Source organism: Helicoverpa armigera, chromosome 13 (assembly GCF_030705265.1).
Source record: "Helicoverpa armigera isolate CAAS_96S chromosome 13, ASM3070526v1, whole genome shotgun sequence".
Lineage (NCBI taxonomy): Eukaryota > Metazoa > Arthropoda > Insecta > Lepidoptera > Noctuidae > Helicoverpa > Helicoverpa armigera.
This window is the reverse complement of record NC_087132.1, coordinates 9344805-9371142: the sequence shown is the minus strand read 5'-3', so window position 1 is coordinate 9371142 and position 26338 is coordinate 9344805. Positions and strand designations below refer to the sequence as shown.

The following is a 26338-nucleotide window of genomic DNA, read 5'->3' as shown; positions in this document are numbered from 1 at the left end:
TGCGTGGTGCTTATAAAGACAAGCTGTAGTAGACTTTGTATTTTCAAAGCAAGCCTAGTACTGTGTTTTGTCCTCAAAAATACTTGCAACATTAAATCTCCTGAGTCAAACACAACAAAATCTTTATAACAAATGGGTACTAACCAAGAACAAATGAAGGTTTATAACTTTACAGCCTTGAAATATAGCTTGAACGGACACACGGCAGCTAGTATTTTAGACTTGAAATAGGAAAACCTATTTGAAAAATTGTTACGTGGAGTTTGGTAGTGGCTGATAAATGACGTTAGGTTTGTTCTCTATCATAGTGGGGCTAATACTAGCTATAAATCTGTATAGTCATGTAGATAGGTCATGCTCGAATTGACAGTTCTCCGAACTGGAATTCACTGTGATGTTCCATTGTTTTTCGCAATTATTTTGAAGCGGGATTTTTGGTGTGTCCGAGTTTTGTAGGTTAGATAGTTGTTTTTAGAATTATGCGATTCAGATTTTGAGCTTTTGATGCGCATTATAAATGCCGGTGCTGTGAAATGCAAAACCACCGCAAAATAATATAGGTACTTGTGATCCATCGCATGACAATGATGGCAAAGATGTTCGCGAGAGACAGAAGTAACAAATTTTATGCTAATTTTCAGTATTTAATCTAATTTAATTCTTAACTACCATATGTTGCAACTTTATCTGTATTAAAGACTTAAAAACATAATAGGCTCGGGAGGGTTCCTAACAAAAATGAACTATGACGTAGAAGCCGATCAGTTATATTCGATCATCCTTTGTTACAATAGTAGTTTCAACACGAATTGAAATGTTGCACATAAAGAGCTAGGGTACATCGCTACATTGATGGCACATAAAACTGGAATCACGTTACGAACGAAATGAACGATACATACATTCCATGGAGAACAAAATGACTAGCGGAGGTGCCATAACAGAATATTGCCTAAGCCAGTAGTAGGCCAAAATACGGACGAGGAACGTTACTAGCTCCGTCTTAATACGCCTTCTTTAGACGCGACCATTTTTTGTAATCTTTGACAAACGTCTCGAAGAACCCGAACGCCTCGTTAGTTCACTCGTCACTGATTGCTTTGTCATGTTCACTGTACGAATTTGACCTAGAAGAAAGCGCCTGACCTACCTGCATTATGGCATATCTGCTCATTTTTCCTTAACCCGTGGTACACACAAACATTTTACGAGGAATGGCTTAGAACATGTCCGTGTGAGATTTGTCGGGTCCCATTTTATTTGATGGAAATCTTTTAAGCTTCCGTTCAGATAATTGGCATTTTCATTCTTTGACAGCTGTTACGAGTAGTGAGAATTTTATAAATGTGAGCTGCAATATTTTTAAAAGGCTTTATGTTATCCAATACCAATTGTGGAAAACTTATCGGTGCCTAGATGAAAAAACTAGTATTTAGCGCTTTCTTTTATTTTTGAGGTAGACTCAAAGCCCGGCAGAAGCCAGGTAAAAAAACTGGGGCAATATACGTTTTACGGCGATATACATTACCAACTATACAAACAAACATGCTTCGCAGTGCTGTGAAAACCAGCAACATTTAACAGTTACCAAAACAAATGAAAACCTCATTCGAATTTCATATTCTATTAAACAAAACGTTCCAAACTTAAAACGTGCTTCTTAAAAGCAAAGATGCAGGCATAAAACAATTTCGTCCACCCCAAGTCCTTCAAAGACAGACAACAAAAAAAAAACAAGGATTATTAACTATTAACAGCCAGCAATAAAGGCCGATGTCGTTGCCAAATAACTGATACAAGTCTGAATGATATCTGGTCGTAAATCATAGAACCTCTTTTGTGAGGCTCGGCTCGTATTTATTTCCTTTTGGTTGGCTGGCTTTGAATAGAAACTGAATGTTATGGAGATAATTTACTTGCAGTTCTGTCTGGCGTCGATTTTATAAGGTCGCGGTTGTATTTTTTTATTGGCAGTCGGGCCTTTACTTTTAAGAGACAAGATAATGTACTTACATTTCGTTTAAGTTTATGCTTTGAGATTTATTTTCAACTTGAAGTTTTGAGACAAATCGAGTATCTGGTTTCACCCGCAGTTCCTGTCCACAGTCACGAGGAAACTGCTTGCCGTACATGGATAAAAAGTAGCCTAACTGTTATACGAGTGATGTCGAGAGAGCTATGAGTTGAGTCAGCATAACTTTTTGCCTGAAATTGTGTCAAACATACCCATGTAGGTTTCTTTTCATAGATTATTGACATGTCACATTATTGTCAAGTAATTTAGACTCACAAACAAAAAACCGGTACCTACCGATGGTACCTACAAACGTATTATGTAGGTAACATAAACAGACCCTTAACAATACAGCGTATTGTCAATGACCTTATTAGATACAGACCTCCTTACTCACTAGACGTCCACTACGTTCGAGAGCATTACATCAAAGAGAATTATGAACTCTGTTCACAATGTGTACTGCGTTCTAACGTAAGAAATAATAATGGTATTTGTAGTTTTATACTCAAGAAAGCGGATAGAACTAGCCTACATGTAGTCGACAATAGGCTGCTATGATGATGATTATAGTCTACAAAATCCTTCACCATAAGTTTTTACTTGTTCACCATCCAATAATGGCACGGTACGATAATATATTTTTAGATTAAATAAATAATAAACAAAAAATAAATTAAATTCACTGATCACTATTGTGTGTAAAAACAACAAAAAGCTGCTGCTTTTTCCGTTGAATTTTTACCCAAAATACTGTAGCGTCATGCGCCGTCAATGAACACCGGACCATATTCAATCCTGTTATTGTTGAATTTTCAACGAAAACTTACCGTAATGTGCCATCAACGTACACCAGGCCTTATTCAAGTTAAGTACGTAAATCTCCTTCTCTGCAAAAACTGAAGTCCTACATTCACATGTATCTTTTACTACGTTCAAATTCCAAAACCAGCGTAGAATTTCCGAATTCATAAAAAATGGATCATCCAGTACATACCTATTCAAAAATCCGAGAATCTATTCTGATAATGTTAAGCCGTCAGTTCGTTGATATTCCTGTGAGTAAAAATTGAAAACTCAAACGTGAGATTCGTTAGAGGATTGGTATTTTTCGAAAGCATTGTTTTGTATTTCTTTTTCATATGTAGCAACCGCTGTACAAGTGTACAGACAGAATTTTGAATTGTTTGGTGTTTTGAATTACGAAGATAACCTATTATGAAAGCAATGAAACATTTGCCGTCACAAGTCACAAGGAATTTGAAAAGTACACAGACGTAGAAGCAACTTAATATGGGACACGCACACATAGATAAATGTGACGGAGATGTGATGCAAGCTTTGAAGCATTTATGATCACCCATACCTCTAAAATGCGTCATTTAATAATTCACGCCAAAATAAAATAAAAAATATAATTCAACAAATCATAAATAAAGAATGAAATAAAAACAAAACAACAAAAATAAAATGGAACTACATTTAAATTGGACACGAACTTCTGAATTAAATTCGCTAACTGCTTCCAACTATGAATGCCAAGTATGACGCTGGACTGCTGGGAATACCACAACAGGGGTGGTTTTCACACCCCCATGAAACTAATTTAAAGTTCCACAGCTAATACTGATAAAACAAATTATGGCTATGGGGATGACATTATCATAATGGAAGTGGAGGTAATATTTATCTCAGACAATGTTTCACTCTCTATCTGGTATGCCTAAGGGATAAGCTTATCTAGGGATTCAGAATTTTGGTAGACTTAAATATGGAGCATGGTTCTAATACATTCAGTCTTAAAACAAATGAAGATCTGAGGCATGAAAAACACACAAAATACAACTACTATTATTACTACAGGGGAACCTAATGCAATAGTGTATTTTCAGTTTTTATATTTAGCCTAAGTTACTCTATTTACTTATTATTTACGTATTTTTTTATCTCATGTTATAGTAATTCGTAGGAAAAAGTGTATAATTTCGTAATGTACTATTATTTATTTAACAGCAGGGTTTCAAAAATGATATTATGAATGCACCACTTTTCTGGAAAAGACAAACGAGTCAAAACCTAGATAGAAATAAAAAAAATCGAAAGTTAGGAGGACCCAATTATTAGTCTCGTAGAATGTAGTTTCATTTTCACGCAGACAACTAGGTTAGCAAAATATGGAGGTAAAAATATTTGAACGTAGACTCACCTTATATATGAACCATTGTAATTTGAAAAAAATGCTAAATACAAAAATCCTTAAATGTTTATAAATCTACTTAAATCTAAAAGACTAACTACGAAATTGGCAATTAACTTTAAAATTCGATGTACATATTTTCCAATACTAAAGTAAGGACAATAATAATAAATTATCACTTAATTACTGTTTATTAACCTTATTAACGAAAATGTACTGTAAACTTTACACCCACGGTTATTGAGCGTATAAATATAATTTCGAATAAAACATACATTAATTCATGAAGTGAATAGGTACATTAATTCACAAAGTAATAAAGACTTTAATGAAATACAAACTCTAAAATGCCATTTTTGGAAGTCAAATTAACTTTTCCTTACTACATGAAATCTGGGAAAAATACATAATTACTAAGTATATTATCCTGATTCATTTTTCGTGCCAACATGAACAACACTAAAAGAGAAATACTGATATTCATAAACATTTATCTCAATTCTGATAGCAGCAAGCACAAATAGAATTCTCAGATAACAGAATTTACATTGAATTCTGAACAAGGAAAATATATCTTGAACAGATAGAAAATATACGGGTAAAGCTCATAATCCCTCATTCAGTGAGTTGACCTAAATCACAATATTATCCTAATATAAGTTACAAGTACCAACCAAACAACCCCACTTAGTTTTAATCCTATTTTATAAACCTAACTCAGCGAGAATTGCTTATTTTAATCGTCCCAGCTGCCCTGAAATTTAGACTACAAAATTGCTTTCAGGGAACTCCTGTAACACTAAATTCAGCTGAAAACAATAACAAATATGCCCAAGCCACTTAGGTGTAACAACGTCAGTGAGATTTGAAAATTCCACGTAGTGAATGTAGATAAAAGGAGCAATTAATTAGTTTGTGTTAACATTTCTATCAAAGCATTGAAATAATAAAATACATTGTTCACTTTGAAACTGACGCGGAAATGTAATTAATAATTCACCGTGTTGTCCATACTTCTAATGAAACATTAACTTTATTTAATAAATATTCACTGGAACGGAACTCGGTTTATGGATTATTTCACGGTGTATTTAACTTTAATACGTTTTGAACGTTACGAGAGCTCTGCCGTACTTGTGATCGCGAATGGACCCTTAAACTCGGAGATTCAAATGGTGCTTGCAAGGAATTCAGCCGGGCTTACAGAAGTGGAAATCTATACTTAGGAGCTCAATTCTTGTTATTTGGTTATTTTTAGATAGCTTTTTTGTTGGTTTGTTATTTTTAGACTAAAAGAGAGGAAAGTTTGCTTTATCAAATATGTTTGGGTAAATATAATCAATCAAGGCGACTCATTTAGTAGGCTTTAAAGTATTACTTAGATGAAGGTTATATATCAATCATTAAATCTTATAATAGTCTACATAATTATGCTCAAAATTGACTGCTAATGTAGCTTAAAGGAACCTTTTTACAACAATTGATTAGTACACTTCATTCGATTTTTTTCAAAAGCCCCTCCAGAATAAAATGACTGATCAAATTGCTTTCTCTTCCCACCAGCTGATTCTGGCACAGAAACTCCTCAAGACCACTCAACCATGGACATCTCTTCGCGCCACTTCAGAGCTGAATTCCTTCAAGAATGGCAGGGTTCACCAGACGCCCCGTACTTCGACCCCAGCACGCCGAGAAATATCACTGGTTTGGTCGGACACCCAGTTAGACTGCTGTGCAGAGTGAAGAATTTACAGAATAGGACTGTGAGTATACTATATCTATGTACCTGCCTACTAATTATTTAAGTAAACCTATTATATTGATAAACCTATTATTTAAAAAAACTTACGTACCTAATAATTAATAGGAAACTAACTGTAACTTAATATAGTTTCCTATTAAGTTTGGTAACTGAGAATAGCCAGAAGATACAACTAGGTTATTTAACGAGGTATGAAAGGGCCTGTTAAAAATAGGCAAACAAGAGCTTTTTTGCAAAAAAGTTGTTAAAGTTTTTACAACGTAAACATTTCTGACATGCCCTTAAAAAAGTAACTATTCTCATAAACGAAATAAAAATCTAAACCACGAGGCTGTTACCCAGAATACGAAACTACAAAATTGCGAAAGTTATTTATTTCATACAAAGTAAACTTTCCATTAATTACTGCTGTAGCAAACCATTTACATTCCGAACATACTCGTCCAGTACGAGCGTCCCGTGGTCGCATCCCCCCGCGCTACCTTGACGGCGCGGACATAGATGCGCTCGGATAGCTTCGGCTTCTTTCGGCTCGCGCCGCTTAGGCGTCGAAGCGCCTACGACTGTTGGCCGGCCCGCACCCCGCGCAGTCCGCCACCAACCGGCGTGTGATACACACATATACAGTCATGGACACATAATTAAAGACACCCCCCGACTCGAAGTGAAATAAATAGTTATGGTACCGACATGAGCTTAAGCACGGTATAAACTGTAGTGTAATAACTATTAAAAGAAACATTACATTGTGTTCTTTAAATTAAGGACAAAAAATATTTTCTTTCTTTAATACTTTAGATATAAAACTCTATGGGAAATGAACACTAACTTTTGTAGCTGATACTTGGCTGGTCAGCTAATTAAAGACAGTTAAAGCCCAGTTAAGAAAAAAAAAAACGAAAGATACAAATAGTTGCCATACTTTTTTTAGAAGTGAGTAAAATACTTATGAAAACTCGAATTAGGTTATAATTTAGGTTTATTTCATTAAAAATTTTCATTTTAGTCCTATCAATAAGACTAGAACAAAAATTCTGGTAAGTAAAATGTTTTAGGCTTTTTAATATTATATTTTGACATACGGATTTATTCATACCACTTGATCTATAGTAAGGACATGGTAATAAATTTATTATTAAAGATTTCTTATCAATGGCACTAAAAAAGGCATGGTTTGAGAACAACTCAAAACCGACCCCAAGGAAAACTTGTCCGCAAACAGACTTTAAGGCGGTGTTATAGGCAAATAGTGAACCATTTACATGATTCGGTACTGGTTTTTTTGGGAGTCATCTGATGCTAAAAGGACGACAATTGTGTCTGCAGAACTTTTAGACTACAACCGGGTCGGGAAAAGCTGTAAGGCATAGGTATCGGAAGATGTTACTTTTGGAAAAGCACCGCGTGTCCATACTGTAGTTGGCTATTTCCATCAAATGTGAAAGGTGCAGTTAACAAGTGTTCAAAAATGTATTTTTTTTCTCATTAAACAAAGGGATACGAATAATTCTAAAATAATGTATCGAAATTAGTCGCCTCCAAAACATGAGATGGAACCAAAATACACTAAGAAAGTTCTCAAACATAGGAGGCGAAAAAGTAATAGTGTGGGGCTTCTCTCCACTACTTGGTGTGGTGATCTTTTAGAAAGATATTATTAAAAATAGGCGAATTCAAGTACTATAATATTTTAGAAATAGCATTTTGTTATATGCTAAGCATAATTTACCGGTCCTTAGCGCTTTCCTTAATTAGAAAAGTTCTGAAAAACACTTTAAGAGTAGTAAAAAGGACTCATTGATCGAGCAACTTACGACTGTTTTGGTTTGGCCCATCGGAAATTTAATAGAAAAAAAAACTGGTGATCGGCCAGAAAACACAATGGCGATAAGTCACACATGAAAAATTGATCAATTTTACACAAATTTGGAAGAAAATTCCCGTAGCGACTTAAAACAAAACTGACCGCTTGCACGCTTAGGGATGTCGTGCTGTCATTGAGGTAAAAGGAAATAAACCAAATATTAGTTCTCATTAGTATGCTTAGTTACAGTGTAGGGAATGTTGTTATAGAAAAGTACCATCAATAATATTAATAATTTGCATTTCTTCCTCTGAGCAAATGGAGTGTCTTTAATTATATGGCCAGGTCACGGTATGGTTCATACCGCTTGAGATTCGGATAAAGCGAAAAAAAAACTTGTCGCGAAGGATCACTGAAGATAGTCTTTAGTTTTAATATTTCACAATGCCCTCTTAAATATTTTAAAATAGAAAATAAAGTTCCAGTAGCAATCAGAAAAAAGAAATACAGATGAAATGCGGCAGCAATTTAAGATTCCAACAGTGTCTTTAATTATGTGTCCATGACTGTATATGTATGCTCGTTCCGCGCAGCCCCGCCAACAGCCGAGGCTAGTTAGTTTTATACACGAAGTCTATGTATACCACGAATCCTCCCGATAACTGTGTTCGTTAGTGATTAACTCTTTTTTTGTAATAATTCTTATAACTTTTTTTGTACTTTTCTGATAATGGTGTAGTGTGGTTATGTTCTTTCTTCATTATACAAACGTAATCATAACCGGTGCGTTTAATTGGAAACCCCACTCCCATATGTGGCGCCCCAACGTTTATTTCGTGTGATAAAACTATTCCTACGCGGACATAAGTGTGGTGCGATAAATAAGTGGACACTTGTAGTGACGAACTATTTAGTTACCTACGTAGTTTTTACAATGCCGATAACAAGGAGCAGAGCCGCTAGTCTGACTCGCAGGGATGATACCCTCGAAGTATTCCCCGACCCTCGAGACCGACGACGCCGACGCCGACCGCGCCCGCCTATCACCAAGATGGCGGCGGCGTCTTCGCCGCGCACCGACAACAACAACGCTACGTTTTCCGCCGATAACGTCGCGACTATAATTGCATCTTTGCAACGCTCGCAGACGGAAGCGTTTAAAGAGCTGTTCGACTCGGTGAATCGCGCAAACACATCTACTCCAGTCGCATTGTTAGGGCAAAGCACCCTTACCCGCTGCAAGGCCACCTTCTCCGGCCGACCAAAAGAATCGGTCGAAGCATTTATTGACGCCATCGAAGCATACAGCGAGTGCGCACAAGTGACGGACTCAAATATCGTCCGCGGACTTGCGTACCTATTCAAGGACGAAGCCGCAACATGGTGGCAAGGCATTAAGAGTTCCGTGTCCACCTGGAGCCAAGTAAAGGAAAATCTAATTAGTGCCTACGGGGACCGACGGCCACCGCCACGTATTTATTTAGAAATATTTTCCACTCCGCAACAACAACACGAAAATACGGATATTTTCGTTGCACGTGTTCGCGCCCTATTAGCGAGGTTGCCGAAGGGCGACGTATCAGAGTCAGCACAGATCGACATGACGTACGCCCTGCTCCACAGCCGTATACGCAAAAGATTGCGGAGGGAGGAAATTAAAAGTTTCACTGAGTTACTCCGCCTAGCACGGAATATCGAAGACGCGTACGATCAAAAGCTCACGACGCCGATAAGTGATAACAGAGTGCAACAAAATGTGCAACCGCCATCGCACATCATCATCACGCTCCGCATAGCACGACCGTGCGCGCGCCGACCGCAAGTGTCGTGCACGCGCGCACGCCGACTTCGAGCGACGCGATCGCGCGCGCGCCTGCCGCCGCTCCAGCCGCCGTCGCCGCGCGGCCCGCCGCGCCGCTCGCGCCGGCGCCCGCTCCGCCGACTCGCGACTCGCAGCGGCCCGCCTCGGTCAACAGGCAACGACCCGTCTGTTCGTATTGTAAGCGATACGGTCATATTAGGGACCAGTGCCGTAAGTTGGTGAACCAAGGTGAGCGTATCCAATCCAATATAAACTCTGCGGATAGTGAAACATTTTACTGTACTGATTTATTTTCATTTTATTGTACTGATTTTTTTTCATGTAAATATTTACAAAATGTTGTATGTAGCGATGCTACTACGGAACCCTCTGCTGGACGTAGTTTACGGCCTATTTTTAAAATTAAAATTATGAATTTTAACGGTACTGCGTTAATTGATACGGCCGCAAAACGTTGCATTGCGGGTCATTCGCTATATACTCTCCTTCTAGGTCAGGGACATTCTTTTAACTCCTCCTCACAGAACGTGAAGCTTGCGGATGGTATTATTCGTACTATGGACGTACTCACTACCACCTTAGAAGTACACTTAGAATCAAAAGTGATAACGGTTCCGTTTATAGTTTTTCCCGACTCTACCAATAATGAAACATTATTGGGTATTGATTTTATTACCGCCGCCGGAATAGTTATTGATTTTGATAAAGATATCTGGTATTTTAGTAGCGATGACAATATAAAATACACCCTGTCCTATGAACCTACGTCGCGTAGAGTGTCATGCGCCTCTACAGATATACTAAGAGATGACGAGGGCACTCATCTTACGTCAGCTGAGCGACAGGCGCTCGCTGATGTTCTTAACCGACACGCACACGTTTTTAGAGCAGGGGGAGGTCCGACTCCATATGCTGAGCACCGCATAGAGACGGGGGATCACCCACCTATTGCTGTCCCTCCGTATCGATTAAATCCGTCGAAGAAACAGCTGATGAAAGCCGAGTTGGACAAAATGTTACGTGATGACATTATAGAAGAGTGCGAGTCAGCTTGGTGTTCACCGGCGTTGATGGTGCCGAAGTCCAACGGTGGCATCCGCTTCTGCGTGGACTATAGGCGTCTCAACGCAATCACCAAGCCTGACACATACCCGATGCCACGCATCGACGAGCTACTACAGAGCACGAAGCGAGACTGTTACATGAGCACGTTGGACCTTCGTTCATCATACTGGCAGGTAGGTCTTCGGGAAGCCGATAGGGACAAGTCTGCTTTTATCTGCCCTCTCGGTACTTACCGTTTCAAAGAATGCCGTTCGGTCTCCGAAACGCACCTGCGACGTTCCAGCGTCTCATTGATCGTGTCCGCTCTTGTTCAGCTTTACAGGATGTAACCTTATTAGCATATTTAGACGATCTTTTAGTCATTTCTCAAGGTTATACTCAACATTTAAAAGACCTCGAGGCAGTTTTTAAACGTCTGGCCGAATTCAACCTCTATGTAAACAGGGAGAAGTGCGCTTTCGCTAGGGGGAGCGTTCATTACCTCGGCCACGTTATTACACAAGAAGGTGTTTCCACCGACCCTAGGAAGGTGAGTGCTGTTCTCGAGATGAAGGAACCAGGTAACCTTAAACACCTGCGCACCTTTCTACAAACATGTTCGTGGTTCAGAAAGTTCATACCGAATTTCTCGAAGGTAGCTGAACCACTTACACGCTTGACTAGGAAAAGTCAAATATGGTCTTGGGACTCAGAGCAGTCTCAAGCTTTTGAGGAGCTGAAGCGTTTACTAACCACAGCTCCTGTACTGATCCAAGCTGACTTCAATCGTCCCTTCATTCTGCGTACAGACGCAAGTAACTACGCCTTAGGTGCGGTTTTATTACAGGGCGATGGTAATCAGGAAAGGCCAATTGAATACGCCAGCCGACTCCTCAACGCAGCAGAACGCAACTACTCTACCACCGAGCGTGAAGCGCTTGCTGTAGTGTGGGCGGTGGAGCGTTTCCGGCCTTACCTAGACGGCCAACCGGTCGTAATCGGCAGCGATCATCAACCACTGCGATGGTTGCTTTCACTTAAATCACCAACAGGTAGGTTGGTCCGTTGGGCGCTCAAGCTTCAAGCTTTTGACATCCAATTCCAGTACACACCAGGGAAAGCGAACGTCGTGGCAGACACGCTGAGCAGGCCGATCTGTTCTAGCGACTCTCGTGACAGCTGCGGTATCTGCTCAGTCATCTGTGACTTGCCTACGAAGACGCCTAGTGAACTTCGCTCGGAACAACTCTCAGACCCTGAAGTGGAAAAGATTGTCAAGGAGCTTGAGGGACCTGATGATGTCGCGGCCCAAAGATGGCTAGAAAGGGGTTACCTCATGGATCAAGGTGTCCTGTTCCGATATAATCCGGACTCTGAGAGTGAATCACCGCAACTAGTCATCTCTGCAAGCCACGTTCCAAATATTTTAAAAGAGTTGCACGACTCTCCAACAGCCGGCCATCCAGGCATTGACAGAACGTACCAGAAAGTAGCACAGCTGTATTATTTTACAGGAATGCGGAGAATAATCACTGATTATGTCAAAGCCTGCATCCACTGCCAACGATATAAGGCCACCAACGCCAAACCACCAGGCTTACTCCAGACACCCGTTATGAACCAACGTAACGAGGTGTTGGCTATAGATTTATTCGGCCCGCTACCGGAGGGAGACCAGGGGGAGCGATGGATTTTACTCGTTGAAGATACGGCTACACGATGGACCGAGCTGTATGCTCTTAAAGAAGCCACAGCAGAAGCTTGTGCCCACATTCTTATTGAAGAATACTTCATGCGCTTTGGTCTACCTCGTAGGATTATTTCAGATAACGGTGTCCAATTTGTTTCAGCCGTCATGCGCCAATGCATGACAGTATTGGACATCAAACAAAACTTCATTCCTCTCTATCATCCAGAGTCGAATCCTGCAGAGCGAAAGAATCGTGACCTCAAAGCCATGCTAGCTCATCTCGTAGAGGGAGACCACACTTCCAAAGAAGTTGCCGGTGATTCGATTTGCCCTCAACAGCGCTAAGTGCCGCACTACAGGAAGATCACCCGCTTATTTGTCCTTTGGCAGAGAAATGCGATCCCCCACAGAGGTCGTTCATGACCTTCGTGCCATTGAGGAAAAGCATAACTTCGTGCCGCAAATTACACCTTATCTTAGGCAGTTCCTCCACTCGTTCTCAGCTGTAAGAGAACGCGTGGAGGTCCAACAGGACAGGGCGAAACGGTATGCTGACGCTTCGCGCCGACCGTCGGATTCTTTCCAGGTAGGTGACTTAGTAATGTTGAAGTCGCACCTACTTAGCAGCGCATCGAAAGACCGTACGTCGAAGTTTTACCCACGTCGCGATGGACCGTATAAAATCGTGGGAGTAGTTAGTCCCACAACATTCAATGTAGCCAGCACGCAGCAACCTGATGTTGTCATAGGCAGATACCATTCGCAAGACATTACCCGTTACCACGGTAATGAACACTCCTTCCCTCTTCCCGTCATCCCTAAAAGGAAACGCGGACGTCCAACGGTTAGCATACCAGTTCAGGAGCGAGGGCGTTCTCCAGAACTGGAGGGGGAGTGTGTAGCAAACCATTTACATTCCGAACATACTCGTCCAGTACGAGCGTCCCGTGGTCGCATCCCCCCGCGCTACCTTGACGGCGCGGACATAGATGCGCTCGGATAGCTTCGGCTTCTTTCGGCTCGCGCCGCTTAGGCGTCGAAGCGCCTACGACTGTTGGCCGGCCCGCACCCCGCGCAGTCCGCCACCAACCGGCGTGTGATACACACATATATATGTATGCTCGTTCCGCGCAGCCCCGCCAACAGCCGAGGCTAGTTAGTTTTATACACGAAGTCTATGTATACCACGAATCCTCCCGATAACTGTGTTCGTTAGTGATTAACTCTTTTTTTGTAATAATTCTTATAACTTTTTTTGTACTTTTCTGATAATGGTGTAGTGTGGTTATGTTCTTTCTTCATTATACAAACGTAATCATAACCGGTGCGTTTAATTGGAAACCCCACTCCCATACTGCCAAAAAAACTCTCGTGTAAAGTGGATTTCGCCGAATTTATCCGAACAATATTTATTTTGAAACCACGAAACATTTCACATTTAATGAAAAAGGTAACTCTTGAAGTTCTCACGATTTATCATCGTAAAAATCTTTTATATTCCAGTGCAAAGGCTTTTTCGCCCGGTTTCGTCCACGTTAAACTTTAAATTTACTGCTTGGTCGTAAAACCACTACAGCAGTATTCACTTGTCGTCAATTTTAAAGCTCGTGATTTTAATATTTCCATTACTGTTACAGAAATAATAAAGTGAAACGGAACAATATTCTTTTGTAATGGAAATGAATGGACATATCACAATAACATATCGCATATCGACAAACTGATGTGATGAATTCTATTGTAACAATATCATATATCCAAATGTCATCGAAATGGACATGACCATTCGGATGACGTTTTAATTAAACAATCGTTATCCATTACGAACTACTGAAAAATTTCTACGAATAGAAAATAGCTCAATAACACATCGACTCCAACATGGTCAAAATATTAAAAAAAATCTTAAAATAAAAATAAGTTTCTCTTGAAAAATCACAAAACCGCCTATAAAAATTGTTAAAACACGATATAGATTAATACCGCCATCCCAACAAATGACCATAGATCCGCCCTGTACTAGATCGTAAAATTCTTAAGTGTTACAGACCGGCAATTTTATATTTACGCTTAAGTTGAGGTATCGACCATTTTGCCTCGAAAGGGCACACTTTACCGCCATTGATAACTTCTATCCAGTAAAAACGCTTAAGAAGATCCATTACAAGGAATTCTTAAAAAAGCTTAAGGGCAAATTGAACCCGTATTTTTTTTCTTCTTTATGCCTAAAGTCCATCAACGTTTTTCCCGGGCCGTTAAGTGACTCGACGTCACAGTCGTGAAATAGCTGTTTGTAAACAACATTAAAATATTTTTATAGCGAGTTATAAAGTAAGGCAGGTTGACACTTGGAAGTTTTTAATAGAAGCTGACGTTTAAGTTGCGTTGAGACGAGTTTTGTACGGTGGTGCGGCGTTGAAGATTGGTCTTTACATTGTATGTTTTAGTGCTGGTATTTTTCGTCATACTAATATAGCAGTCGTGATGTCTCAACTATAAAATCCCTCCGCATTCTCTAAACTGTTGGCCAATTGCTGGCGGACAGTTTATTTTGAAAGTAAACGTGAATTCAAAGACTTTGTAGTCGGTCTGATACCGGCTGGACGCCTGATCGTTGAAATGTCCCCACTTACATTCATCTCCATATTAATTTATGAGCTCGCTCAAACGATCAGCCGGCTGGTCTTGTAGCGTGCCGGGAAACAACAATGGTAATTTCCACATATTCCTACCTGTACGAACTGAATGCATAATTCATACAAAAAAAATCGGAATTTGACAAGCGTGACCACTGAACATGAGGGGTTCATTTCAATTCCTTGGTAATATTTTACTGTTGTACTACTTGCCAGTGTAATAATGGACCATATTTCCAAGATCGTAAAGTCTATAATGATTTGGCATGAGTTCTGTGACAATTTTACCGTCTTCAGCCGTATCATCATAACTCACAGATAGAATTTCAAAGCGGGGGCATAGTTCAGATCCATCACGCTGATCTATTAGCAAACTGGTATCAATTTGTCGTTTGAACCTTCGAAATCAATACCTTCATTAATAATGTCTTTGAACACTGAGAAAACAGCTTCTGTTATAATGACAGTGTCCTCCTTTGTAATGCTAAGTTGGTCTATTTATATTTTAACGTCTTAGAATATTTTTGTTGCTAAGTAATTTAAATGGTAGCGTTATACCGCGGTGTTGCCTCAGATTGTGAGGTATTTCTTTATTATGTCTCAGTCAGTCAGTGTCCGTTTCAAGAATTTAATTTATTCAAATTAGGGACAATCTATCTGACTATAGCGTATCCAGTATTTTTGAATGCGAAGTACAATAAAAACTTCCTAAAATTTTCATTTTGAGAGTTAAATAAAAGACTAGTTGGTTATAAGTTTCAGCGAGATAAATGGTCAAAACGTATGCGGAGTCCAATATGGCGATTCCTTCATAGTTATTAAAGTATAATAAGTACCACCTGGTTGTGAACGTAACGTCCAAAATGGCTATTCCTTTATAAATATCAAAGTATTATAATCACCACCTGGTACAATACCACTTTTTAAACAATCTGATCAGCAATTACAAACCAAATCCCTCACATATATAAACCCAAAAATCCGAGATATCAAGACAAAGTCCAAGAAAGATCATTAAAGACTTACTATTAGCATGTTCTACAGCTGACAACCGGCTTCATAGTTGATGAAGGAAGTTTTAATAAAACACACAAATAAACGTTGATGCAGCTAAAGTTTCAAGAATGCAAATGCAGGTTTGCTATGCTAATGAGGAAAGCTTTCTTTGCACAAATGAGTGGCTCTCAGAAGCATTTCTCAGCAATAGTAAAAAGTACAAATAGGGGTACTTTGGTATTTTGCACCGCAACTATTTTAGAGCTAGGTTTTCTTAGTGATTTTTATTGTGTCTTCTAGGAACAATTGTATAGAACAGAAATAAAAGTTTTTCTAGGGGTTTGGTATGCTGATGCAACATAAATTTTGATAGCGACTTTTACCTACTTTCAAAAAAAATATTGTGTTTAATATGGAGCTCAGGAACGTTTATTTTGTATTTAGAGCTTTTTTTAATGTTTTGTTAAATAATGATTTCCGTATCACAAACAAAAAATAAGTTAAATTAGTAAAAAACCGATACGAGTATGTTACTTTACTCTTGTACTTATCAAACACATTCACAATTTCTAAAGATAAAACAAAATGTTTTGGTTTCATACGTGAATTTTATGTGTTCGATTCAGGAAACCCTTTGTATCGTATCTATGTGTGTCATCTAGCTTTGCCGTTGGAATGAAAAAGGTATAAAAGATAGGGAATAAAAAGGGTATTTTATGTTCATGTTCCTTTAATTCTTGGGTTGTGTTTATTTGTTATCATTTCTCGCTTGATTCGGGAAACGAAGTGTCGTTGAGGGTTTTGCGGCGACAAAGAACTGATACGTATCACTAGTAATACAAAGATTTGAAAAGGTCACAAACACAATACAAGAAACTTGTTTTCGTTTATTTGTAAACTTGTTTTTGTTTATTTTTGACATAATAAAGTTCCTAGAAACGTAGGAAGTTCCTATTAGAAGTTCCAAGTTTAACGTCTTCTTCGTTCTTTTAAAACACGTGGATTTATCCTGATAGGCATAACTTATGTAATTTCTGGAAATTTGTATAATATTAAATTGTGACGAAAAATTGTTTGAACTGACAGCCACGAGCCTGAAATTCTGACAAATAATCATACCATGGGGACTCGGGTTGTTCAGGTTACTCGTTTTAGATCGTCAGTCAGTTCTTTGCTCCATGCAAAACACTGATCTTCGGCTGCATCCGTCTTAGCTAGATGCTGACCCCTACATAGTTAGCTAATGGTTATGCAGATGATGATGTTCATGTTTTTCTTTATTAGTACCATATTAAACGATTATTTCATTCTCTTCGTAGGTATCATGGGTCCGTCACCGCGACATCCACCTGCTGACGGTGGGGCGCTACACGTATACCTCGGACCAGCGCTTCGAGGCGCAGCACAAGCCGCGCTCCGAGGAGTGGGCGCTGCGTATACGCAGCCCGCAGCGCCGCGACTCCGGACAGTACGAGTGCCAGATATCCACCACGCCGCCTATAGGCCATGCTGTCTTCCTTAATATTGTAGGTTAGTATGCATCATAGCTCATGGATAAGACAAAGCTGCGCGGATCGATCCACCGTATTATGGGGCTATATATCGGGTGACCATCTTATTATTATTAAGAAGCATTTTTTTCTAGTTTCATTTTCAAGTACGTCTTTCACGTCACTTCTTTCTTATTTTTTTCGTAACTAATTACAACAGTAACGTTATCTAAGTCTTTTCAGTCGTGGAAGCGTCACTGAAAGATCTGATTATTTATATTAGGTACAATGCTTAAAAATAATATTCCTTCTTCCTGTCTACTACATTACCTAATGAAGACCAAATAAACAACAAACAAAACTCCCTTTGCTCAAATGTTGCTGTATTTTTCCAAAAGAAGTTTCTGAGTATTAAACTCAAGTCTGATTTGATTCTGCCCTTGACTTCTAAAACATTTTATGTATGGATTTCCAAGAACAGGGCACGAGCAAACATAATATTATTCCGTACATTATTTATTGTATCCTGAAATACTTCCAGGAAATTGTACACAAACTCTCTGGTTACTTTATACCGGTAAGCAATTTATAACTTGAATATAAAATTCAAGTAACCTATATCTCGATGAAATTCAAGTTTTTACATAATTGTTCCATCCAAATATTTTATTCAAAGAAATAATTTCATTCGATTTTTTTCAAAGACTGGCTAGCTGTTTTTCCGTGGTTTCATCCGCGACCTGTGGGTACTACTGCCCATACCGGGATAAAATATAGCCTATGGTAGTCGGGAAGAGTGTAGCTTTCTGACAAAGAACGATTTTAAAAATGGGTTTAGCAGTTTTGGAGCCAAATGTTTCTTCTTAATTACTATTATTCTTTTCATTCAAATAGAGATTTTATTAAATTATATTCAAAGATAAACAATTTCATTTATATTCTGTAACAGTATCCATTTCACAAACATATTTATGTAAATCACACATTCCCTAGAAACGGACTTAGTATTTGCATAGACCCTAAACAATTTGGAACATAGGGTATTTGTTGATTCCACGGAGAATGTTAGAAGCCCCAAGCCCTTGAAATCAATATGGTGGTGCCCTTTTTAGTATTTCTATTTACGAAATATTTTACGTAACAAAACTTAAAAAAAAACTGACTTCAATAATATACCAAAAACCTTTTCAGTGATATAACCATGCTGAAAACCGCATCAAAATTAGTTCAGAGTATGGTGAGATAATCGCGCACGTACATACATACGTGTGAAACGAAAATCACCTTTTCTGATTTTTTTTTAAAGGTTAAAAATAGATGTTAGTAAAACAATAAACTTTTAAATACAACATTCGTTATAGCTATCTAAATTCAGCTGAAACCAGATCTCGTTGTTTCGTTGTTTGAAACTTAAAACTAAAACAGGTTATTTGAAACGTTTTCCTAAATTATTTATTCACTGTTACAATGTTTGAATTTGCAGGTTATTTTATGTAACTATTTTAATAAATAAATAAACTAGATGGATTTTAGTTTACTAACTGCATTCCTATGGTATGAAGTATTTGCAGTAATTCAATATTTTTCCATTAAGCTAAAACGATTATCTATTTTTAACTACGTACATAAAATATATGTGAAATAAATGGACTGATTAAATTGAAAATATTTGTATAATAATGATAATTTTTTTATTGTTTGTTTCTAACCTAAAGGCTCCGAAACTACTGAACAGATTTGAAAAATTCTTTCACTGATGGGAAGCTACATTATGCCCGAGTAACATAGGCTATATTGCAACCACCTACAGGCAGTAGTTCCCACGGGATGCGAGTAAAACCGTGGAAAAACAGCTAGAGTTTGATAAAATGACAAAAAAGTAAATACAATATGCCTGGACGCATTTCATCATTTTCCTTAACATTGTTCCTTATTTAATCATCTTATTCAGGATCTAATATATAAAAGATCTTACAAAAAGTTATTAAATAGGGATCAGACACTATTTACGGAGAGGATATTAATTTTCAGAAAAAAGGGACGGCGCTATCTGACTTCTATAGCTGTGTCTCTGTCTCGCACTGAAATCTGTCACTACGGCTTGTATACGAGTTTTGTATACATAGGTCCTCTTTATAAGTCACGGCCAAAGCTAAGTACATTATGTATTTATTGGATTTCGTCCTTAAATATTAATGCTTTATAAAGAAGTCAGGATTTATTCATAAGATATATAATATAGGTACTTTGCTTTTCAATGATTCATAGATTCAAAAAATATATGTATACCTTACTTAAATTTCTATTAAAACTAAAAGCTAGCGACATATTCTCCAGTGTATAGGAATATAGATTGTATTGTGTCCTTTGTTATAAATATTTCTGCCAAATATCTACATTAGAGTATATTGTGATTTGAATTGGCGAACTATTAAAATATGGGAAAAATCGTTCTTTCCTGTCATCTTTCTTTATTATGTGTGTGTACAAAAATTAGTAAATAAATAAATTAAATAAAAATAAAATATGGGGAAAATCTATTCATTATTCTATCCATCTGTATGTAGCAGTTCCACGTCCAAACTAGAACCGATTTAAATTAAATTTGGTATACAAATAGTCTAGAACCTGAGATGGGACAAAGGCTATTTTTTACCTAGATGCAGATAGTAGTTCCTTCTGGCTTCGAATGGAACTGCGTGGTACAGCTGTTACTCAAAATATTCGACTTTAGAAGTCGCGTACGATGCAAATAACACAAATAAAACCTACCAAAAAACTTTTTTTGTTAAACCCACAATTAATTATAATCTTCTTTTCACCCTCTAGAACCAGAAACAATAATCTCCAGCGGACCAGAACTCTTCATTCAAGCTGGTTCCACTATCAACCTGACATGTACCGTACGCCACACACCCGAGCCACCCAGCTCCATAACGTGGACACATGGAGAACAGGTAATTTCAAATGTATGTTTTACTTTTATATTATTATCTTACCCGTAGTTGCCCTTTAACTTTATAGACTTTGATTGGTTTTATCAATCAAAAGTTCCTTTGTCGTTCTCGTCAAATAAGTCTGCCGCTTAGGTACACTTTGACTTTTCATATCGACTTTCATATAGGCGGCCATATTTTGACTTTAACATGCTAGCCATTTACGGAGCTCAACATTATATTGTTTTATTTATTAGAGATAGGAATTTGACATAAGTTGTATGGGGTTAGTATCAAAAGTCTATTTCAAGTAGGCAAATGCACCGATACAAAAGAATAGCCCTTACACTAACGTGAAGTTCTTCGTAGCAGGGTTCGGAGTGGCAAACTTATTTGACGAGTTGAACCTAAAGTATTTGAGAACAGACTGATAACTAGTTAATTACAAACATTTTGAATACCAAATTGACAATAACGTCCATCAAAATTAATACTGTCTGTATAGAAATTCAGTTAATTAAACTCGTAATATTGACTGAAAAGCCAAGCCAATATCTAATTAGGAGCAGTTAGAAATGTGGTCCCACATTAACTATTGTTAACCGCAATACAGTGTGCAGTCTCCGTACACTATCTGCGGTTTCATGGGTCCAACACATCGTTTGTAATGCTAAATTCCATTTAAAATAGTCTGAGCATTAGTATATAATTTGTTGGTTTAGTTAGAGACTATTAACGAATAGCTATTGCATTTGAAGTGATTAAAGGTTCAACTAAAACTAGACCAGTCGAATATTCGAATTACAAATTTGCTAACATGAAAAAATGGAAATCCATTTTGATCAAATATACGTGCAACATTCTATGTTGACAGTACTATAATTTATGCTTAACTGAAGAGACTACGACACGTTGAACAAAACATCCACGAAATTCGATGCCAAAAAAAGCATTACCTTGTAAAAATTCACTGAATAACTTCGGAAACTCGGCTAATAACTGAATTTGTCGACAAATCCCCGCCAGGCGGGATTAAGAGCATTAAATTCCTGATGTATACGGAATTGGGAACTTAATCCTCAGTCAATCGATTTCATGGTTTGAAAGTGATTACGTAATGACTGGCCCGATGAACAAATTCGTTCAGTAATTATGTCAGCAGCGAATTAGCACAGCAGTATTCAATTTTAATGGAAATTCAATAGTGTCAACATACTGAAAGTTTGCTTATTAAAAACGCAGTAATGTTGTTTGCAGCAATTTAAAATTTGCATTATTAATGTTGTGCAAACTGAAATATTTAATTGATATTTGTTTCGTTAGTAGTTTCGCAAACAAAGTCCTTTTAACGGCATTTGTTTATTACTTTTACTGATTTAAAGTCTGCTAATAAATGAATAAGTATTCCAATTTAGAATCTCTTCAAGCCAATTAAAATGAATTGCAAATATTTTAAGTCCCTTAAATTTTTAGGTGATAAACTTTGACTCTGCACGGGGAGGTATATCATTGGTCACAGAAAAAGGCTTGAAGAGTACCAGCCGACTCCTAGTCCAGCGAGCCACGGGTTCAGATGCAGGTATTTACACCTGTGGACCCAACAACGCTCCCTCGGCAGCCACGAGAGTACATGTCTTATCTGGTAAGAAACATCAAAATTATGTTCCAAAATAAGTTTTATATTAAAACTAATTAATATTAAAACTCAAATTAAAACAATCTTTGTCAATATTTAATAGAAGTTTGGATAATTTTCGAAGCTAACAGTGTCAAAGGCTTCGTCCAAATCTCTGTGATTAATTTCTTGTTTAAACTACATCAGCTATGTTGATACTGTATCTCATTTGAAATGTTCTCCGTTCCTAGGTGAGCACCCAGCTGCGATGCAACAAGGATGTGCAAAATCAACACTAGACAAGACCGCCTCCATACTATGTTGTTTGTTAACACTATATGTACTAAGAAAACCTTCGTTTAATAACCTACAGTTTGGTACTTGAATGTAAAAGCCCCTCAAGAGAACCATAAGCTGGGTCAATAAAGTATTGTTATTTGAATGCTTGAGTAAAAACAAGCGTGATTTGATTGGTAAAAGGGATAAGGAAAAATGTGTGTACTTTTGGTGCCTAAAAAAACTTTGTTAAAAAGCCACGGCGTCTTGCAAATAGACAACTTTTTGGCTCTAACAGCCTTTAATATCTCGTTATTTGCTTTTATCAAGTTACTTTGTAAAAGTGATTTTGTTTGGGTCGTTAAACATTGTGAATAGAATCCTCAATGGACAACAGTTTCATCATTGGGAAAGTGTTTTGTAGGGTTAAAACCCTCGTTCAATTAAAAAATCATTAGGCTGTTATATTTAGTTTTAAATGTACTATAGTTATTTTGTAAATATTTCTATCACTTCTCTGTATATACTACTTTAACATATTGGGAGTACAATTATATCTTGTAAAGCTGTCCGCCCGTATCATTATGTTAACACATTGAAGGGTCGGTGAAACTGCGGCGTATTTTGAAAAGGTATTGTTTAAACTCATTAGCAGTAACGTAAGGGTATATAATAATAATTAATTATTACGGACGGACAGCGGAACCCTTCTAATTGTAACTAACGTCTAGCTCTAGAGAATTTAATTGACGAGATAAAATGGTTAATAACGATTATGTTTATGTGATCGAAAGGCGTGGTTTGAATAAGATTTTTACGTAAAGATAAGGCCCATAACGTAAGGTCCCCCATACGTTACGTGAGATAATAAGCAGCCGACACGGTCCATGGTGATTGTCAAGCCTAATGGCGGTCGCAGATGCTTATAGAGGTTCCCGGGAGTATATTGCACACTTTTAGAAGACATCGGCACGGATCGGGTTCGGAACAAAGTCCCTCGAAATATAAATAACACGAATAAGCGTGGGTTTTACGAAATTTGAGCTCAGTCCTTTCTCTAAATAGTGAGCGGATTTGCTTGGTAATGCTTATATTTTTCAGTCGTCTGATAATACCTACATTTTTCACTAATGAGTTCGGCCTGATTTTAAATTAAGGTCCCTGTTTAATAATTTCTGTTCGGCGTAATTTTACTCTAGAGATTCATTTGTTTATTTTGGGCAACAAGTTTTAAAATGGCCTTGTCGACAAATGATCGTCTAAAACCCTTAAGTAATATAAAATATCAGAATAAAGCTCAACTATGAATAAATAAGGAGACGTGTCGGCCATTACGTAAAGCCTTGAATTTTAATGACACACTAAATTGTGTACAAAATTTGAAACACGCCAGGCCATTTTATAAAAGATGCTTTCCGACGTTTAACACAATTATCTTGACAGCTAATAAGATGTCGTCATTGGGGAGCGAATAAATTAATGTAAATTGACTGTAAATAATTAAACCCAAATTATTGTCCAATTTTAAAATAAATAGATACGGAATGTATGAATAATGAACGTCAACGAAATAAAATTTGTTATAAATTACGTTTTGTGTTTTATTGTGATATTATGATGGAATTTCGTATAATTATGATTTCTGTTTTGTGAACAAATGAATAATGATGAACGAGCGTGTTTTTTCTTTTTTCGCGTGTAAGGTTCCAATAATTGTGATTTTCAGTACTTATCTCACACCTATTTTACCAAGAGGGGTAAGTAGACATAAGGATTCAAATAGAGTACTCATAGTGTTAAGGTGAATTTTTGAAGTGGAACATTTTTCTAAAACGACAAATTGGAAGGAATTGTTCAGAAATCTATCTTCGTCCACAGTTTATTTACGCGGCCTAGATTTCAATGAAAATCGATACGAGGCTACGTAAATATCTTCAGTTTAATCTTTGTCGCTTTCACGGCTTAATGAATAATGGACTCTATTTTTATTTAACACAGAGTGCAGTTTCGTGTTCCAGTTAGTTTGTTTATTTTTTTAATATTGGACAACTATGAATACGATACTGTAAAGCCAGTTACACAGTTAAAATATAATATGATTGAAAGTGCAAAATAAATTGTAATATTTATCAAACTAAAGAATATTTATAAGAATAACGAGGAAAATATTAATTTTACCTTCCCTCTGAGTTATTAATTAAAATCCATATTCGTTAGGTAAGATTAGTTTTATCAGTTTTTTGGACCTTGCATTTCAATTCAAAAATTGACTATTGATTCAATTATAATCTAAAAACAGGCGGTCTCAGCAATATAGCAGGCTGACCTGATAAAAAATTAAGGAAATTAAAATTAATACTTTCTCGAACCAAAATTATAGGTACACGCTCCTGGATAAATAGTAACTCAAACTCTGAAATTATCTTCGGTCCTGTAGTTGGTTGTACCTGAAATGAGTAAAAATACTGAACAAGGCCCCCAATAAAACCTTACACTTGGTTTAAAAAACACCTAAGTAATCTTCCAGTAATGTAATACAGCAGTAAGTATTAAGTAAGTAATAGGGCATTCACTAAGCTATAAGTAATAGCGGTAAGTAAGAAAACTGTTGCGCTCGCAACTTAACAAGAGAAAACGTTTTTAATTTAAGTAATACGTTCACTTCTCTAGAACAAATGACACTCTTTACTTATTTCCAAGTTATGAAACTTTTAAAAGGAGTCATAAGGTTTACTGAAACATTTCTTCATCTTAAGCTAACCTGTTTTCCTTGCTTCAACTGTTTTCATTGATTAATTTTACAGAACGTCATCAGACTGGTACATTTCGAAAATGGTCAATAATAATAAGCAATTATAACACTAATGCCCATTCTCATCAACAAATACCTATATTTAGGGATCCCCTGAAAGAATTTAGGGAACTCTTAATACGAATTTCGTTTCACCAAAGTTTAAGTATCCCTTATAACCTTTATTATTGGGGGAGGCCTTATTCTAAGTGACACTTAGTTAGGGAAACGTTAAGAGATTGTTGGTGAAAACGGGCATGGTGTCATGAAAAAGGAACCAATATCCAAGAACACGCATTAAGGTATTGGTAAAAACCGATTTACCTGAAATTCAGACGTTTCAGTACCATTAAAACGCTTTGACACTAGCGTATTTGAAAACATTTGGCTTTCGCAACAACACATCCAGTTTGCTTATACTTCCATACTTGTTACTGTTACAGCCTTTTTATTGTCCCACTGCTGGGCACAGGCCTCCTCTCACATGGAGAAGGATTGAGCATTAATCACCACGCTTGCTCAATGCGGGTTGGCGATTTCAGACTTTATAGTCCAGGTTTCCTCAAGATGTTTTCCTTCACCTTTTTTTTATCAGCCATTGGTGTCTAAGTATTCCATACTTGCGTGCGGGAAATCCGCTGGTGTCAAAGTGCTCATAGATACAGCTGTAGCTCGGAATAGGACCTAGTCAACTATATTTAACTTCATACCAAATCTATGTGTCCATGGCTCAAGGCAAGGAAAATTTTAGTTCAAGAATTTCTTTTAAAATAATAACAAAAGTAAATTCGTATTCTAGTACTACGAAAAGCAATGGAATGTCAAGTTCTTGCGGCCAGCCAAAATATTTTAGTTCGTGCCTCGGCCAGCAATGCGATAACGTTGATTTATAACAGTAGTTACACAAATACCTATCCATTCATAAATTGCATCCAACGCCTTCTGGAATATATAAGTATATACATTTACATTTTCTTTTATTTTCGTAAAATGGTAACACGCCTTTGAATTTGTGTGGATGCTAATTGATAAGGACTTTAAATCTTGCAGACTAATCAACCTGGTATAATTATGTTTATTATACTTGAACCATTGTTATCAATTAGCCGAGCAAAACAATTAATCCTGAAGTCAGTTCAATGCTATATTATGGAAATAAAGGGCCACAGGAGAAACCACGGAATCTCGCAACAATTAAGACTGTCTGTTTTTTACGAGTCGCATTTCTCGATCTAGGTACAATGATCGATATTATGATTATAAAA

General features: G+C 37.4%; 1 protein-coding gene across 2 annotated transcripts in view; it reads left to right on the top strand.

The window, feature by feature from the left end:
- The window catches only part of LOC110373363 (hemicentin-1), a 55589-nt gene extending 31717 nt beyond the window's left edge, over positions 1 to 23872 (top strand). The window contains exons 3-7 of one of the 2 annotated variants that reach the window (XM_021330626.3): positions 5775 to 5974; positions 17285 to 17495; positions 20285 to 20412; positions 21865 to 22033; positions 22258 to 23872. In XM_021330626.3, coding sequence (XP_021186301.1) covers positions 5775 to 5974; positions 17285 to 17495; positions 20285 to 20412; positions 21865 to 22033; positions 22258 to 22391 — 842 coding nt within the window. In that variant the 3' untranslated portion in view covers positions 22392 to 23872. Of the gene's footprint in view, positions 1 to 5774; positions 5975 to 17284; positions 17496 to 20284; positions 20425 to 21864; positions 22034 to 22257 lie in introns of both variants that reach the window. The other variant, XM_021330625.3, reaches the window with a different exon arrangement.
- The last annotated feature ends 2466 nt before the right edge of the window (positions 23873 to 26338 follow it).